General features: G+C 43.2%; 3 protein-coding genes across 4 annotated transcripts; all 3 read right to left on the bottom strand.

Moving 5' to 3' along the window:
• Positions 1–4,691: 4,691 nt before the first annotated feature.
• LOC122617911 (pupal cuticle protein Edg-91) lies at positions 4,692–5,360 on the bottom strand. The gene is made up of 2 exons (XM_043793957.1): positions 5,054–5,360; positions 4,692–4,948 (listed from the first exon to the last, which is right to left on the bottom strand). Exons 1-2 carry the CDS (start codon positions 5,307–5,309, stop codon positions 4,881–4,883), a joined length of 324 nt encoding a protein of 107 aa, XP_043649892.1. The 5' UTR covers positions 5,310–5,360; the 3' UTR covers positions 4,692–4,880.
• A 1,200-nt stretch (positions 5,361–6,560) lies between these two features.
• On the bottom strand, positions 6,561–8,027 carry LOC122617980. Its single transcript, XM_043794076.1, has one exon. It carries the CDS (start codon positions 8,025–8,027, stop codon positions 6,561–6,563), a length of 1,467 nt encoding a protein of 488 aa, XP_043650011.1.
• A 1,573-nt stretch (positions 8,028–9,600) lies between these two features.
• Positions 9,601–13,240, bottom strand: LOC122617707 (neurotrophin 1). Of its 2 annotated transcripts, XM_043793662.1 has the most exons (6): positions 12,785–13,240; positions 11,764–12,668; positions 11,408–11,539; positions 11,166–11,312; positions 10,519–11,098; positions 9,978–10,427 (listed from the first exon to the last, which is right to left on the bottom strand). In XM_043793662.1, exons 1-6 carry the CDS (start codon positions 13,238–13,240, stop codon positions 9,978–9,980), a joined length of 2,670 nt encoding a protein of 889 aa, XP_043649597.1. The 2 variants fall into 2 exon arrangements, with proteins under 2 accessions (XP_043649596.1, XP_043649597.1); XM_043793661.1 differs by having other exon boundaries at positions 9,601–11,098.
• Positions 13,241–18,169: the final 4,929 nt, after the last annotated feature.

Raw genomic sequence — 18,169 nt, 5'->3', positions numbered from 1 at the left:
CAGAGAGCTAGATCAGAGATGATCGACGGCTGCCACAGATGAGTCGCCTTTCAGCCGGAGTTCTATTTGCGTGGCTAACTGGAAATTCTATTCGCCTAAGCGGCTTAGCACTAAAACTAAAAGCTTCTAAAAACTACTTAGCATTCCCACAAATGCGAAGCAAATCACTCAAGAATTTTAAGCTATAGATTGCAAGCTTTCTGATTCTCTACAATTTTGAAGTCAAATAATAAATAAATATTAACCGGGACTATCACTGCAACTAGGATGTGGCTAGAACCTGATTGGAATTCCTTGTATCCAGTCCATTTATAATATAATATATGTAAGCTACCTGAAGTTTTTATGCATTTCGCTGGGACAATTTCGCCCATGGCATACAAATGATTCGTCAGCAGCGTCAACCGCAAGGTAAACGCTCATAAAACCAACAACCAACAATAATAATCAGCAGGTGATTCAGCCCCAATGGTTTTCACCAAAAACAAATCCGCCAACAGTTCATTAAACCTCTGGGCGCTTTACCTCATGTTCAAATCGAACTGATACAAAATATTCACAAATAAATAATCAAATATGACAAATGAAAGTAAAACTCGAGACGGCGCATTCTGTCATACCCTTTTAATTTAGGTGATGGGGTTGGCTATTAATAAGATCCAGAAGGTAAATGACACAAACACGCGCTAATTAAATTTAAGCTAGATTTATTTAAAGGTTCAAACAATGTGTGTTATAAAATACATAACGTTTACTACTTGTATAAATCGAACTGCTACAAATTATTCGCAAATAAATTGGCAATCATCAGTGACTAATTAAAGATAAACTTCTACAGACACTGCTTCAAATACCCTTTAAAATGTATTTGCAAAATTTTATAATTTAAATATGCGAAAAAACTTGTAGGTTGACTATTTAATGTCACTTGAATATTTACCAGTTTGACTGAATTTAATTTTAACGCATAAATTAAATCAAAACTTCCCAAAAAAAAAAATTAGAAACAAATCTTTAAATTTTAGAAAAATTTAAAACTTTAGATCACGTTTCTTGTAGAAGTTTACATACCCCACTCGGTAAGTGAACCACCTACAAAGGCCCATTCATCAATATCTAATTACGCGAGTGACAATGGATCCAATCGATGTAATGAATTCAAGTGACAAATTTATAACAACTTTCGGGGCGATTAGCTGAAAGTGGGGGGAAAGATGGGGGAGGCGCTGGCACTGCGAGATGGATGGGGCGTCGGTTCGTTTTCATTAAGCACATTTTTTCGGTCATAAAGCCAGCGTCGGTGAGCAACCGAAGTGAAACCGACGACCATAACAAGTTCAGCTTAATTGCAACCTACACACCGAGAGATCGGGGCAGCAGCGAACATCTGAACAGATTTTTTGCACTCTCGTCTCAAGGTCGCTGCGGCATCCGACGGCTGAGAACCAGAATACCCGCTTAATGGCCGGCACATGAAGCGGAATCCCAAGCTGATCCTGTTACAAAGGAGGAAGTGACTGGAGAACGGGTTCTGGTGCGTTCGATCGGACCAGAATGTGACCTTAGTGGCACAGGATTTCGCCTTTCTAAAACGCTTCGTCGCTTCTTGCTCAAACTTGGTCATAATTCATGGCTAGAACCGAGAGATGAGAACTTCCTGTCAGCACTTGTCTGCTAACTTGGCCAATGGAAGCTTTTGACTTTGTTTTTTTGGGCAGAGCGTCGTTTCCGTCGCGGAGACTAGTAGACTAGTTCCCAGTACTAAGCACTTTAATTAAAGCCTAAAATGGCTTAGCAAATCGAAGCGAAACAATTGCCATAAATATCTATGGCTCAACAGGCGTTCATAAATCACTTTCAGCCATTGAACGCACCCACAACGAATAAATACTTGGTTGGGTGTTGCTTGTATCTTGGAATTTTGTGTTTTATTTTTTTGGCAAGACAAGACAAGCGTTCTGTGGCGCAAATGTTGCGGAAGTTAACAGCTAATTAAAGAGCTTGACTGGAAATTAAATAACGAGCAGTCTCCAAAGCCTAGAAGTTCTCTTTATTCAGTCTAGTTTCTGGTCTGTTGCATTTGGAGCGGACTTGTCGGTGGGTCGCTCTGCCACAACTGATTGCCCTTGCCTCTTGCCAAGTCGAGCATGCCACACACATTAAGATACACCCTGCTGTGCTCTATTCACCTACGCAAAGATCAGATTGGGCAAGGTCAAAGTCGAAAGACTTTAATACCTTTGGTATGCAAAATGCTTACCATTACAATCCGACCAACTCGCCTCGACTCTTAACCACAAAAGCCACACCAGCAGCTGCCGCAGAAACGATAAGAAAACGAGGGGAAAACAAGTTTTGCCGCAAGTTCAATGGCCAATTTTGAGGGCCAAATCCAGGATGTCAGTGCAGCAAAAATTCCAAAACTGATGTTAAAGAAAGAGCTCTGAAATAAATTTTACTTTTCAACAGATTGTGAAATGCATGATTTTACTTAAATGAAATTATTATCTTATTACATTTTTCTTGAGTACAAATAACATTTTTCAGTGTATAATTTGAACAGGGTTCAAGTGCGTTTAAGCCGCAGCGTCCTTGGTGGCAAGGAAGAATCGAATACTGGCCGGGACTGCCACAACATTGCGGATGGGGATTGTTGTTCGACCTGAAATGATACGTGCTTGACATGTTAATTCCACGAAAGACGAAAGACTTAAGACACGAACCTGTCGCAGCAGGAACTTCTCACAGCGACTGCTGCTGCTGCTGAAGCCAGATTGCGACACCTTTAAGCCGTCTCGCTGACGGGTACGAGGAATTAATGCCATCGGCATATAGATTGATAATTTACTGTACTGAAATTATTATCGCATCAAGTGCGGACTGCGCTTTGGATGCAGTCGCCACCATTCCGCTAATGATGATCGCCTTAGCATCTAATTGAGATATAAAGCGACCCACGCACGGGTAAACAAGCAGGTACTCGTATATAAATCAAATTATTAGTTCGCTTTTTTTGTAATCACAAAAAAATATGGACAATATACAGTGGTTCAACAGTAACATGTAAAATAAAATAATTCAAATTTCTTAACATTTTATTGTTTTTTTCCAATCAGTTCTAAAGCAATTTATTACAATATTACTATTTTTTATTATTTGAAAAACTTTTTTAGGATTTTTTATTTTTTTAGCTATTTTTAGTTCGGACCACTGTGCTCTACTTTTTTCAATTTCTGCACTTGAACTCGAGTGATCGATGCCCAAATTAAATACCACGCAAGATTCGATAACTCAGCATAAAAAAACAACAAAGAAGTTCGTGGATATAATTCCAGTGGTTTTTCCACATAACAATAGGCGAACTTTTTCAATGAAATTCAATATATACTTTTTCAATTAATGAAAGTAATAAATAGAAGAAAAATGTCAACGAAACGCAAACAGCTTTGGGTAAAATTAACTAAAACAAACAAACAATTAGCCAAATAATCAGTCTGATATTTTTGGCCTATAGCCAAGTGATTCATGAATCCAGTAAACGAAATGATCTAGAGAAACCCAGTGGCGAAATCCGGTAACTGTGAGAAAGTGCAATGAATGTCGGTGCTAGCGTCAGCTGACTTAATTTATTTAGCCACAAAGAGCAGAAGCTAACCAGACAAAAGTCTCCCAGATCTAATTAAAACAAGTTTTTTTTATCTATTTTGGCAAGATTTTTGAAGTGAGTCATTCCAACTTGATGAATAAATAATAATCATATTTGAGCAATATTTTGAGCTAAGTCACGCTTCAGATCAACAATGAAATGCTAAACGATCTTTTAATAACCAATTTAACGCTATTATTGTCTACAGATATATCTGGCCATCGAAACGTGAATACGAATCAAAGAAAATCGATGAAACGTTCTTGATTTTGACGTTTGTAAGCCGCGAAGAAAAGTGTCAATGGAGAGTTCCTTTTCTTGGCTACCGATTGACCTTAGATTAAGCGACCAAAATTTATGCTAAAGTTCCTCCGTGAAATCAAACGATTATTGTCGCACCATCGTCGCCGTCTGTCGGCCGTTAATCTTAGATGTCCATTGTCCGTCGCTTCCGTGACCTTTCGGACTTGATGTCTGACTTCCAATATCCGATTGTTGCCTGTCAAAATCCGATCAAGACAAATAGTCTTGGGCAGCACCGCTCAGCGCGTTTGTTTTGAGAATCTGAGACACTTGGCTTACACAATGCTCGCTCGTCTTAAGCGATTATACGATTCCACTCATAAATTACTCATACGCCGAGTGGCACAACAGGAGTCAAATAACCGAAGTTTAGTTGTACTTTTTTGCCGTTTATGGCCAAACATTTACGGCAACGTCCGCCCAAGTTCTTGCCAATTTGTACAGTTAATTTGCTTCTGAAATAAAACCCCTATTAATTAGATTTGGCCAGCGATATGGAGTCGATGCTTGTTTGGCTCCATTTGAATTGCAAATTAGCTGGGCGCTTCATGAGCTTTTTACGATGGCATAAAATAACGAGCTAAGAGTAAAATTAAAACAATCAACAGTAGCCATCAAACACCAGGCATTAATTTATATAAAGTATAACATTTATTCATGTAATATTTAGTTGGTTGTACTCTTTTTTTTGTGATTTTATGCTTTATTGAAGCAATTATCTTCGCACAAGGGGCAGTGCAGTTAATCTGGTCGCTATGCGGTCAAGAACGCATCGTCTGGCTATTGAGGCTAGTGCTGGCTATTAACGCTATCTTTGTCTGCTTCTATTACTAACTCTACTATTTTTTCTAGTGCTGGCAGATGTCTGGTGCTGATAGAGTTCTACTGAGGCTGAAAATGTATTTATATCTGGATGGGTTATGGACCCCTTCTAGTAGTAGTGTCCATAGTGTCCATGGTGATGATGCAGTCCGTAGTAACCTCCATAGTAGGGATAACCTGCGAGTAAGTAAGTTCACAGATTATATCCAGTTCTTTTAAGTCAGATCACTAGTTTTTCCGATTACATATTTATTTTACACTGCACTGTTTTCTTAATCTTACCAATGCCGTAGTAACTGCCGCTGTAATGCGGCCAATATCCGCCGCCGTAGTAGCCACCCAAGTAGGGCGATGAGTAGTATCCGTATCCAAAGGATGCTGCCCCCTCCAGATCCTTCTCCTCAGCCTCCACATTCACCTCCTGATCGCCGCCCTCCTCCCGACCCTCCTGTGGGCGTGGCAGCGCCTCAGATCCCGCAAAGAACATGGCCAAAAGGCAGAGGGCGAGGAGCAGGCAAACGATTCTGGCTTTGAACATCTTGGTGAGTATTTCGGCGGATTTCCTTTGGGCTTACAACAACGGATTGGAAATGGAAATGCCACTCGGGGCTTACAAAAACTGAATGACTGACGCTGGAAACGTGCAGTGGGCTTTTATAATGGCCAAAAAGCGATTCTTGCAACGCCGCATTGCCATCAATGCGCAGCGACAAAACAATTGTCTAAGCGAAAAACGGTTCCCCCTTCAATTTGGGCGACTCCAGCTGCGTGTGCTTCTAACAATTCAAAGAAAACCCCCTCCGAAACATCAATGAATTCGCCAAGTGGAGGGGTTTGGTGGGAGGCTTCTATTTCTTGCATGACCGACTACTAATTACAATGCTTTGGGCCAACCAATGTTTGTTTGTCTGTTTTTCTCTCTTACCACCCACCACCCACCGCCCACTCCGCCACCCACTCAGCCCACTGGCTGCGATCAGTGGGGTCAATGTCGCAATGGGCAGTGCCCCTCTTCTTTTCTTTAAAGGCCAGAAATTCATTTGCTTACATAATGTGAACCGTTTTCTCTACTCTTCGCTTTCGATCCACTCTAATTTATCTCTCGCCCCGCCAACACACCAAATATAACCATAAAAACCTAACACACGCTCTATAAATTAAATAATTCTTAGTCAAAGTGACCGGACAACATTCTAATCCCATAAAAAAATAGCCGCCCAAAAAACGTCAGACTAGGTTTAGTAGCCAAAAAGAACGATTGTGGAATGGAAAATGTTCCAAGAATAGAGATGGGATGCCTATTAAAACTACGTAGATCAGAAACCGAAACTAGTATTATCTGAGTGAGAGATGCGACAGATCTAAAGACAGATCCCGTGTAAGAGAGGTCAGGTGGATTTTCTTCCGCTTCATCAGAGCCACTCGATTTCCATGTACCAGCTAATTGCCGAAAATCTTCTCACAACTTTGCATGTCTGGTGGGGTCAGGGCTTGGGACAATGCGTTTCGCACGTTTGGCAGCTTGGATTCAAGCTCGGGGCTAATTGCCAGTTTGGGCTTATCTAAATTGCCGCATTAGCCAAGAACTTGTGACTTGAGAGTTGGGAGCTGTTGTAATTAGCCGAGTTAAATGCTTGGTTGGCCACCAAGAATCTAACAGAGATGTAGCATTGAAGAAGTTAAGGTGAAGAGTTGCAGGGCTAATAACTTAATTAATTGTTAATAACATAATACTTTATTGTTTGTAAATAAATAAATAACAACTAGCTTAAAACGCTAAGAGCTACAACTACTCCAAGTCCAATGTGGATACACTCTGATTTTGATTGGGCATGTCGGGAAAGCGATGAAATAGTGATGACGAGGGCTTGGTTTGACTATCCAGCCGGGTCTCAAAGATGCCTCCCTCTGCGTTTATCAAGTACCAACTGGGCGTGGGCGTGGCTCGCTGAAGCTCCTCCCGATTTAAGCCACTAATGGGTGCGGCAGTGGGCAGCTTTTTGGCCAAATCGTCCAGCTGCTTGAGATAAACGTCCAAGGCGCGGTAGTCCGTGTTGTTGGCCACCTCGCCAGGTGCAATAAACTTGGGTCCCGCCAACTGATCGTGCTCCTGCCACAATTGGCGTATATTTGACATTACGTCCGCGTAGAGTATGGAGTCATCGCTGCGGCCCCAGTTGCTGTTGCGGTTGTAATTTGGTGATTGCGATTTGGATTTGCGTGAATTCACCAGGCGACTGGCCAGCGGAGTTGCGGAAGTTTCCGCAAGTGAATTGGCACTTGAAAACACCGATTTGCCAGTGGTTGTTGTTGTCGTAGTCGCTGTCGCCTTGGTTGTTGGTGCTACTGTGGTTGTTGCCTCTTTATTCCGGAAGTTGCGCCGCCTCTCCTTAATCTTTTCCCGCTCTGCTGACTTGGCTTGTTGTTTGAATAGTCTTTGGCGACGTCGCCGATTGTCGCAGATGGCTGCATTGCTGCAAGTTGGTGACCTCTTCACCTCATTGGTGACACCCTCGTCGGGTAGAAATTGTGTGGCATTTTTCAGTAGATCCCCAATGTGCGCCACCAGCTTCAGACCCTTTTGTACATTATAAGGCTGCTTCGATTTTCCAGGCACCTCTCTTTTGTTTCTTTTGCTTCTCTTGAGCTCCTGATTGCGACTTAGCACCGCTCTTAGCCTTTGCTGCTGGCCACGTTCGTAGAGCTGCTGCTCCAGGGTCTTTTGGGCTATTAACGTGTGACTCTGTCGCTGAATATGTCGTTGTCTAACCAGCGGAAACTTTGACTTTTGTCTTTGCCTTTGCAAGAGACGCTCTGTTTTCCGCACAGAAGCCAAGATTTCCATGGGTATTTGCAGCTGGTTAGGACCATTTTGAATCTGGGTTTCCTGAGTGAGGAGGTCTCCTTGGGGCAAGATTTTCACCCTATTGGTGGCCAATTTCCGCGGTTGTTCCCAGACAACAGGTGTATTGGAAGGTTGCCGTTGACGCAGCCGTTTCAGCTGCTGAAAGTGCTGAGGAGGCTCAATAATCCTGATCACATCCCCCGCATCATCGTCGACGTAACCAGGACGTATGTCCTGCAAATGCGGTGGAACCCTGTTCTCCGGTTTCTTGGGCTCGGGCTTTGATACTCTGTAAGCAGAAGGACTTGGAGTGCTACTCGAAACACCTTCCTTGCTCGCACTCTCCACTTTGATGGCCTGACTTAGTTGTAAATAGAGGAGGAGCAAAAAGTATATCCTTAGCACAGCCATTGCACTTTTACTCTCACTATCCCAAGGTCGGGGGAAATGCAACTTTTCACTTTCGCGTTCGACGGCCAACCGACAACTGTGCAGTAAGTGTGCTATCATTGTGCCTTTATAAAATTTCCTCGCCGTTTTTCCAATTTTCCAGTTTGATCACCGCGCCACGAGCCTTTCTTTCTTTCTTTCGTGACGAGATAGATGTCTTTGAAGTCGTCATCGTCGTCGTCATCGGCCGTTTGTTAGCTTCGGCCGCAAATGAAAGCGAATCTGGCCAGTCGAAGTGACGTTGCAAGTATAGTAGTTGCCAGTTGGAAGTTGCAACGTTCAACGTCCAATGTTATAACTGGTCAAAGTCGGTGCTCAAGCCTTGTTTCGCTTTAGAAACCCACTTTGCATACGCCACAACGGTGGCTTGGCACATTGCAACTTTCTGGTTGCTGTGCAGAAACTAGTTTCTGTCTTGAGTTCAGTTTTCGATCGTGTGGGTAAGTGTTTTTATTTTCGCAGTCTCGAATCTCATTAGTGTCCGCCACTTGACCCTCAACTTGAACTTCGCCGAAAGCCACTGATATGGTATTTGTGTCATTTGGGCGAAAGGCAGAGGAACGGTGAATTAATTTATGCACTGGCCATTTAATTTGGGATTTTTAAATATATGGGGAATAATGCGGTCTTCAAATGGGAATGATTTATGCAGAACTTGGTATTCTATGGGAATATCTAATAGGAGTAACATATATATTCATGAGATTCTTTGTGCGGGGAAAATAAAACATTTTTATTTTTGGTTGTCATTTTAATAAATTCTTTGCCTCCTTAGGGCACGTGGATATCGTTATAATTAATTTTTAAATTAAATATTCATTGCGAATAAAAAATATAAGTTTGAAGAATTGTTTAAAATCCTTTAAAAAAACTGCATTCTATAAATTAATTACGCAAAATGTCTATATTAGTCACTATTAGAATTTAATAGCACTATAATTTTCATTAAATTTTAAGACTTTTTTTAATTGCTCTGCACTCGAATTTATTGCAAGATTATATTATCAATAAAACGAAACAGCTCTTTTAATGGCAATGCCGTTGCGCATGCCTGTTTGGTTAACATAAGTTAGCATTTTAAAAAGCGCCTAAAAGATGCTTTAATATTTTTTCTGTTAGCGAATTCAGAGTTAACAGAAGTACAGTGAGCGTAAAATGAAATTCCACAATGAATTTTATAACCTCTACAGCCCAACTTCAAACACATGTTCAGATTTCAATAAATTATATTTATTGCTAGAACTCTTGCGACAAGTCAACCAAGCTTATGACCAATTGGACCTCCCCCAAAAACGAGGTCATCTTATAATCTTCGCACTACACACTACAAAATAAATAAATAAATAAACATAGTTGGTTAAACATTAGAGTGGGTTTTGGGGTAAATAGGGTTGAGATTAGGAGCCAGGTAGACGAACTACAAGATTAGGCTCCTGGCGAGAACGGCAGAGACTACGAGCTAAGGCATCGGCGTTAATACGTTAGATTTCGGGGATTTGAGGACTTTGATTTTGATGGACTCATGCGACTTAAGCTACTCCACAACCATGGGCAGCCAGGCGTTATCGCTGGCGAAACCAGCACCACCACCCACAGCACCTGCACCACCCACGCCACCGTTATGTGCCCGGTAGCCCATACGCCTCTCGTGCGTTTTGGGCACCGGAATGGGATGTTGGTATACTCCAGTGATGCTCTCCATGCCCAAGCCCATGCCATTCTGTTGAGATTTGGGGGAATTCTGCGGGAAGATGCGCTGCTCCACTATGCGGGATTCTTCTGCCACGGAACTGACTGTAGCCGCCGCCTCCGTCTTGCGGTTCTTCTCGAAGAAATCGATAATGGGATGGTAGTTATAGTTGATTCTCTTGCCCGACATCTCGCTGCCACCACCGCTGGGGAAGATTGAGCTCACTGGATAGACTGCCGGCGGTTGTGGTAGTGCCGTCGACTGATCCCGCTCCCACTGAGTGGTGCGCTCGGTCGAAAGTGACGACGCTGACCCGGTAACCACTGCTGTGTTGGTCGTCGTGGTGGCTGGTGGTGCATAGAAGCGGGGTCGCGACTTGCTGCCACTTTGCCGGTTGACTGGTGAGGATGGTAGTGCGGCTGTTGGTGATGCGACTGGTGGTGCGATGGCACCTGCTTGATGGGCATGGGCGGTATGGGCAGGGGCAGCACTGGAGAACTGGCCGGAACTGGCACTGAAACCGGTGACAATGTCTGATCCCGGGCCAAGGGCAGCTGTTCCTGTTCGGGCTGGTAGACTTGTGGTATGTGGAAATCGTAGGCGGACGGCAGCTCCTCCTGCGGACGGTGATACTGGGGATGATGATGCTGATGATGTTGCGGTGGTGGGGGCTGTGTGGGTGGAGGCATAAATACGCTTGCGATTCAGCGGGATACGCGGCTTCTCTGCACCGCCGTTTGGTGGGCCAGCGAATAGGTTTACCTCTTGGTCCGAGTGCGTCTCGCTTGGCGCCAAATCCAAGTCCAGACGCGCCTCTGAATGCTGCGGCCGCCGGCGGCTCACCTGGCTGTAATACTTCTTGGAACTGGAACTAGAACTGGAGCTCTTGTATCCGCCATAGCGATCATCCTCATCATCAGGGGGACTGAGATACGGACCCACACTGGTGCTAATACCAGGCAGCTTTACGCGCACCTTGTTACTGCTGGAATACAGCTCATTGGTCTCCCGATTGTTGAAAGAGGGATATCGTAGGCCCAGTTCGTCCTCCTCACTCTCTTCGGCATAGTCCAGATCCTCCTCGTTTATGGTACTATACCCATTATGATTCGAGCTTATGATTGGGGAATGGGGAGTGTAATCTTTGGCTTGAATGGAGGACAGCGGTGGAAACTGTTGCCGATAACCATCCACCTGGCAGGAGCAGCAGGTGGGCACCTTGAATATATCCACATGGAGACCACGCACTTTGTCCCAACTCAGCAGACGATGGTAGTTGTACACCTGCGAGCAGTGGGAACGGTAAGTCTGCGCCAAGTAGGAACAACTCTCGCCGGGATTGCTGTTAATAATTGCAGAGATTAAAAGTTAATGCCATGTTATTCAAGTGAAAATCGATTTTCACTCACCTGCATTTTTCCAATCTTAAGGTCTGCGTGTGCTGACCAGTGTTCACTATGTACTTCCATTCCCCTGAAGCGGACTTGGCCTTCTGGGGTCGCGCGTAACGTACCACGCTCTGGCACATCCCACCTGCACTGCCTTCGTCTTCACGCCTTTAATGGGAATCAAGATTAAATAAATTATTTTCTTATCTATAAAAAAATAAACAAAGTAAGGATCCCCAGGTTATTCCCCTTCCTTCACTAACCTCTTTTTGCTCAGGCTGAAGTCATCGAAGTCATCGCTGAACTCCAGATTGTTATTGGGCCTATCGTAGAACTCGGCCAAAAGGGCGGACATGGCGTTCTTGTGACGCCTAATGCTGCCCATGATCTGTTCACTAAGATTTCAAAATAATATATGCAGTCTTCAACTGTATACTTGTTTAAACAACTCTAACCAAAACCAATAACTAAGCATAGGTGCAAGGGAAAGTTGGGCAAGTGAGTTTCATAAATTAAAGTTTTATTAAGGCTAAAATTCGCACTAAACTAGAATTAAGGACTATGGACCGGAACCAGGACCCCGGGAGAACCGCTCACCAACTAGCTACGGGGATCTTACAGCGGATAGTCGTCGGTGCGGATGCACATGTTGCTGGTGAATCGTTCGCATTTCTTGTGTGGTGGTGCAACCACGGGTTTATGGGAACTGGCGGCGGCCTTAGGTCTTCCCCTCACGGAGGAAGTGACTCTCTTTCGTTTGATGGGTGCTCCTGATTTTTGACCAGGCAGTGGTCTTTTTCCCAGACGGTAGCGGGGTCCAGCGATGAGTTCCTCTGGACTTGGTAGAGGTTCCTCAGCTTCCTCGGCGCTGTTTTGTTGCAGGTCTAATCGCTCATCAGCGCTCAGGGGGATTTCGGTGCCATTAAGACCAGCAAAAGCCAGGTCCTCCACCTCCGAGTACGACTGGCCATCGTTGGAGGAAGCCATCATCACCTCCTCCTGGCTACTTGGCTGTTGAAAAGCTGTGGTATTCAGCTTGATGGTGCGACCAGCAATGCCACCCAAAAGTTGCTGCTCGGTCACAGAAGCAGGCACGGATCGGGTCAACTTGTGTACAAACTCGTTTGCCGATCGCCGAACTCTTTGTCCATGGTTTTCTGTTTTCAAAGTCTGGGTTTTGTTACCATGAAGATCACCCGTCAGCGCCTCATTGATCATCTGAGGATCAAGCACTTCGGAACCCATCTCATCAAAGAAGTCCTCTAAAGATTCAAATGGCTCGTCCTGAGCAGAATCCTTCTTTGGCTCCACTTCCACGGCAATGGTGCCCACTTGGTCATCCTGTTGGGACTCTTCTGGAGTCAAATCATCTTCTCGACGATTGATGGGGGTATGAAGAAGGGCAGCAGAAGCCAGATCGGAGCCCAGATTGATGTACTTCCGGGTAGAGCTCTTTATGAGATTTGCGATGTCGAACACTATGGGCAAAAGCAGTTTTTTGTCATTGCCAAACATCATGCGAACCTGATTAGATTAAAAACATTGTTAGCAAGTTATAGATATTAAATGTCTATTATTAATTTTCATATTTCTATATTATTAATGTTAGAAACTATATTTGAAATGGTTTTGAAACTCACCTGTTCAAACATAAGTTCGTGCCCTTTTTTGGCATTCATCTGAGCGGAGATCAAAGCGGAAAGTGCCAACCGCTGTTGAGAGGATAGCACTCTTAGAATGGGCAACACTTCGCCGAACTTCTGGCGCAATCCCTCATCCGCCAAGGCTTTGGCCAGAGCGTTCCTTAAAATCCTTTCCCGCCAGTCAAAAGGTGGCAATTGTTTCTCCGGCTCCGGCTCATCCAGATCGACGCTAAAGTCCAGCAAATTGGACTCTAGCTTCTTTTCGGCCTGCTCCGCCTTCTTTGTCTCCTCCAGATCAACCAGTTGCCAGTCCTCCGTAGCAGCATCTTTTGAATCGGCGAAATCAAAGTCCAGCAGCTCCTCGTCGGCGGAGTTCCCACTGACCAGATCCAAATAGAGCACACAATAGAGCAGGGCCCAGAAAAGGCAGCCGAAGGCGCGGCCAGCTTTCATTTTCACTCTGGCTTTATTTTCTTGGCTTTGTTTTTAATTGCAGCAGCCGTCTGCGAAATGACAAAAGGCAAAGGAAAGTTAAAGCAAGGGGGCGGTCACTGGTGGTTATTAAGTTGGCTCTAATTTTCCGAAATAACAGGCGAAACAAAGACGTCTTGTTAATTGTTTATTTATGACTAGAGTGCACCCCGGTCGCCTCTCACACGCTTTCAAAAAATCAGTTTATGGTTTATTCTTAGACGGGTTCAATTTTACTTGGCAAATTAAAAACCATTCATATTTTTGGCTTTCCATCGAAAGCAAGAGTCATTAACATGAGCGTAAACTATTACGACAGTGCAGTAAGAGACATAATAGTAATCTTGGCCAGGCTATTACAGCAGCACAGTCGTCTCCGGCTTTAGGTAATCGCACTCAGCCATCGGCTTCGTCATCATGATCTTCACTGTCATCTCTGCTGACTGCCCAACAAGGCGTGAAGCACCGAAGCTGCTCTGGTTGTTGCTATTTTTACCATTTTTACCATTGTAATAGGTACTTTCGCGCACGGGGTTATGACTCCTGACTAAACTGGCCGTTTTGCGGTAATAACACCAGCCATTCAAAGGTCGGGTGATTGATTTGACTGCGCTTTAACTTCCTATCATCATGATGAAGACATTTGTCAGGCTAAAATAGCTCTTCTTCCTATGAACTTGGTTTTCTCTTCTTGTCTATGCAAATGTGATCAGCACAAAGGAAAGTCTTTCTTTCCTTTTGTTCGTTATTTATGTAGTTGGCGGCTACCCCAAGGAGCCGACAAATCTGAATGCTAACAACACCCAAGCCAGGAAAACTCCTCCGAGGCAATGGCTATACCAGCTGCATCGATGTTTTGACCTTTTGTGCAGATGAAAAGTGAAAATTTGGCTGCAGCAGCATCAGCAGCAGCAGCGGCAAGCAGTTGACAGTTTAGAAAAGGCAGCCAAGGCCAGCATGAAAACTTATGGCGGACGTGGGCTAGAGAGGATCGGCCAGCGCGATACACGTCTCTTCGGGCACCCAAGGCAAGGCAAGGCAAGCAAATAATTGAATGAAATGATGCGCACAGTTTGCGATGCACGAACGTGAGGATGCTGCCGTTGTCATGATGCAGGCAGGCTCGATGTCTTTAATTTATCTCGCACACCTGCGCACAGGAGACCCCGCTAATGGATCCTACGAAAGGGGGAGAGATGGCGGCGCTTCTGGTTTTTTGTGTGGCCTTTGCATAGACGTATAGATACGAGTACTTGTTTGACGCTGGGAAAGCGGCATAGTACGATAAATCAAATTAAGCCAATAAGTCGCAGCCGTTTCCCATATATGCCAACCATTATTTCGGTTCCCAGGCATCCCAGTAATTTCGCGTGGGTGCCATTTGCAAGAAAGTAAATACAAATTACAGACGAAAATGGGAATGGGATTGCAATGGGTTGCAATTGAAGATGCTGCACTCGACTTGCATGCGATCTCTCGGCAAATTCTTTGGCCACTTTAATTAACTTGTAATTTGCGTGCGTTGCGCAGACAACGAAACGGGGCCAGTCAAAAAAATAAAAAAAAGCAAAAACAGCAAAAAAACAAACGAGACGAATTGAAGAAAACAAATTAAAGCGCTGCAAATGAGAAGAGAAACATCTGAAAGCGAAGCGCGAAACCAAGAAAGTCGCACTGACAATCTCCGCAGAATCCTACTAAGCAGACTAAGCAGCCTCAGAAGCAACTAGGTGCTAACCGACTAACCTAGTAAGCGAACCCGCTGAACCACTAACCGCCAATAGCTGTCGAGCTCTGGTGGACAGATCGGGGATCAATATCTTCATCGCATAGGTTTGGCCACCCGAACTGACATATAAATTCCAAACCAATTTACCCGGCCCTAAACGAAAGACTTAAGACACAAACTTGACGACCACCGAAAAGCGGCAACTCATATCAATAAACAGAAACACACGCACACCTTTAACAGCGTTGACTGACACAATTTCCTCGGGCGTAAAGAATAAAAAGAATTCAAATTTTTGTGCGTCGTTGTTGTTGTTGTTGCTGGGTGTAAGCGCTCTTTTATTTTCGTTCATTTAGAAAGTTGTTTCCATTTCACATATTTGGCTAAAATACACTCACAAATGAAATGGTATTTTAAAATTCCAATTTCGATTTTGTTTCTTGTTCTCCGCTTTGCGCTCTAGGTTTTTATGGATAATTTATAATGCTAAAGCAGAGCTTCAGAAATCACCTCAGATCAGGTTGTCTTCAGTCCACTGTTCTTCTTCTGTTCTCCAAGCCACACCCTTCTCCGATCTTCTGAGCTTCGTTATTTAGCCTGAACACTGTTTATTTCCTGTTGCGGTGCCAAAACCGAGTTTCCATTCCACTCCACTTTGAAGAGATAATTTTCACTTTTTATAGGCTCTTTGGCAGCAGCCTTCGCCGATTTTCAGCTGTCTGTATGCTGAATTTTCACAGTTTTCACACGCGCCTTAATTAACAGAAATTTCTACTTTGCCACACTTCTTAACGCTGATCGCTTGGCATTCACCTTCGTTTTGCTTTTGAGCCAGCTTTTTATTTTCCGCCTGCTACGTCTGAACGCTTTCAACACTCGCCGCAGACTGATTTGCTGCCTCAACTGCTGCTTACTGCTTCTTTACCTACCGCTTTTGCTGCTGCTGCTGCTGCTGCGGTTTTTGTTGCTGCTGCTGCTGCCGCGGTGACTTTGCCACAGTTGGCGTTCTGGACCCATTGCAGTAAATCCAACTTAGCTGCGTGTTTGTGCATTAAAAATGCGCATCGGCAAATTGCATTTCTTGTGCAGTTCGCAAGTTCATTGAACCGCTAGTTGGCTCACATTTGCATATCCATAAATTTGAAATTAATTAACGTTTAGAGCGGAAATTTTCCTATACTATAGACAGCAGCCTCGCTTGCCCAGTTCGTGTCTTCAGTCATTTGTTTTGGCACTGGGTCAGGAAGCGAATTGCCTAAAACGGAAGCGTGCTAAACGGCGTATCTAAACTGCTTTCTATCGGCATCATTAGCCACGAAAACCACTTTGACCACTTCATTGGGCGTTTCGGCCGCCCGCGAGGGTCAGCCCCTTAAGTTACGGAAAGAAAATTAATTTCACAGCCACGGCACTTTCGTTTTTCAAAACAAAAGCCCTCGGTAGCCACATTGGGCAGGTGGTTAGCGCCTCCGCCTGTTTTTCAGCCACCGAACAGTGGGACAAAACATAGTCAAGCTAAAAGAGATATGAAGTAATACATGTTTGTCTATTCGAAAGTTTTTTGATATATTTTGTTGACTTTCTGTATCATAATAAATACATTGTTTAAATTGTTAAAATTATTAGTATTTGTTATCGCTTGCTAAATATTTTTCAGTACTCTAGGCCTTAGCAAAATCGCAAACTGAAATTTAAGATTGAAATGCAATCTTTGGTTTATCATCTATGTTTAATATATTCCTAGTTAATTACCTTTTATTGCTTTGCACCCCACTGTGCAATGACTTTGACTTGCGTCTAATAACGACTTTTCGTGATTTTGACGTTTCGCTTTTTTGCGCTTTATTGTTATTTCTTCATCATTGGTTAGGACCATAAACTGTCGGCTTAACTGCTCCAGGGCAGTGGCAAGTGCATCCTCCCTCCGGCTTCTGTGGCACTTTCAATGACCACTTAAAGTGCATTTTCTTCACACTTTCATTGGTAACCACAGCGGCAAAACGGCACCAGCTGAATTTTCATTTCATTTTCGCGAACACGCAATGTTTTTCAGCCTCTACGCATTTTATCTTAATGTCCATTTGTCGACATTACCGCATCGCTGGCCGTGTGTTTAATTGCAGCGTCATCAATCAAGCAGCCATGGCCGAAAGTGTCCTCCACTCACTCAACTTTGTTGCACTCGGTTATCCATGGCTTTTTTTTTGCGGCATAGACTTTCCGCTACCGGCGTTCATCCCGGCTGACCAACTTGCTGACCATAAAACTGCGCGATGCACTTGGCTAATTTGCACATTACATTTTTAGTTTTGTATTTATTTCTTTATTTTGTGATGTTTGTGTTCCGGTCCGGTAGTAAAATATTACTTAGCCCTGCAGTCTGGTCATTTCATCTGGGGTTTGCTGAGCTTGCATTTTGGAATAGTCACAAGCTCTTGGCATATTTAATCGAATGCATAAAAGCATTGACATTGAAAATAATCAGGTTTGCCTTTTAAGTTCACATTTCAGTTTAATATTCAAAATACACGCCGTATAAGTTATAATTATGCATTCCTACGCCTCTTATTCTTGTCCGATGAAAACTCTTCGCTCAAAGCAATTCCGGTTTTTAATTAACTCCGTTGGCTTTAAAATTTGTAAAGTACCCGCCGATGATTTACATAACACCTTTTTAGAAAAATTATACCGCGGAAACATTTTAATAAAATTTAAGAAAAAAATACTGCAACTTGAAAAGATTTAAGATTAAAACATTAAAACATAACGAAAATAATAATTCTAAAAAGTTTATTTGTTTCAAATGTTGGGTCAATAAAATTTATTAAAATGTAAACCGATTAATATATGGTTAATAACAAATATTTTTTTTATTGTTTGAAGATTTTAAAATTTGTATTTGAATTGTGCGCTCAGTTATTTTGAACCATTTTTTTGGAACTAGTAAAGAGAAGCCAGACGTATGGAAAAAACTGAAAGCTTTAATAAAAGTTAACATGATTATTGGCGTTAACAGAAAAGCTTACTTTCTGGTTGCACTATGTAAGCTTAACAGATACCCAGTCGTAAATAAAATAAAATGAAGCATAGTTTTAAGGAATTATCATTGGCGAGAAAATTGTCACACCAATTAAATTGCACTTAAACATGTAATGTTGGAAATAAAAAACAATTCAACTGGT

Source organism: Drosophila teissieri, chromosome 3L (genome assembly GCF_016746235.2).
Source record: "Drosophila teissieri strain GT53w chromosome 3L, Prin_Dtei_1.1, whole genome shotgun sequence".
In the NCBI taxonomy this organism is placed as follows: domain Eukaryota; kingdom Metazoa; phylum Arthropoda; class Insecta; order Diptera; family Drosophilidae; genus Drosophila; species Drosophila teissieri.
The sequence above is the reverse complement of the archived record's forward strand: the minus strand, read 5'-3'. Positions and strand labels throughout refer to the sequence as shown.

Excerpts from the sequence above, each read along its gene's own strand:
- LOC122617911 (XM_043793957.1), bottom strand. The coding sequence starts at position 5,309 with ATGTTCAAAGCCAGAATCGTTTGCCTGCTCCTCGCCCTCTGCCTTTTG. Across the intron at positions 4,949-5,053 it reads CGGCAGTTACTACGGCATTG|GTTATCCCTACTATGGAGGT; the intron begins GTAAGATTAAGA and ends ACTTACTCGCAG.
- LOC122617980 (XM_043794076.1), bottom strand. The coding sequence starts at position 8,027 with ATGGCTGTGCTAAGGATATACTTTTTGCTCCTCCTCTATTTACAACTA.
- LOC122617707 (XM_043793661.1), bottom strand. The coding sequence starts at position 13,240 with ATGAAAGCTGGCCGCGCCTTCGGCTGCCTTTTCTGGGCCCTGCTCTAT. Across the intron at positions 12,669-12,784 it reads ACGAACTTATGTTTGAACAG|GTTCGCATGATGTTTGGCAA; the intron begins GTGAGTTTCAAA and ends TAATCTAATCAG. Across the intron at positions 11,313-11,407 it reads TTCAGCCTGAGCAAAAAGAG|GCGTGAAGACGAAGGCAGTG; the intron begins GTTAGTGAAGGA and ends TTCCCATTAAAG.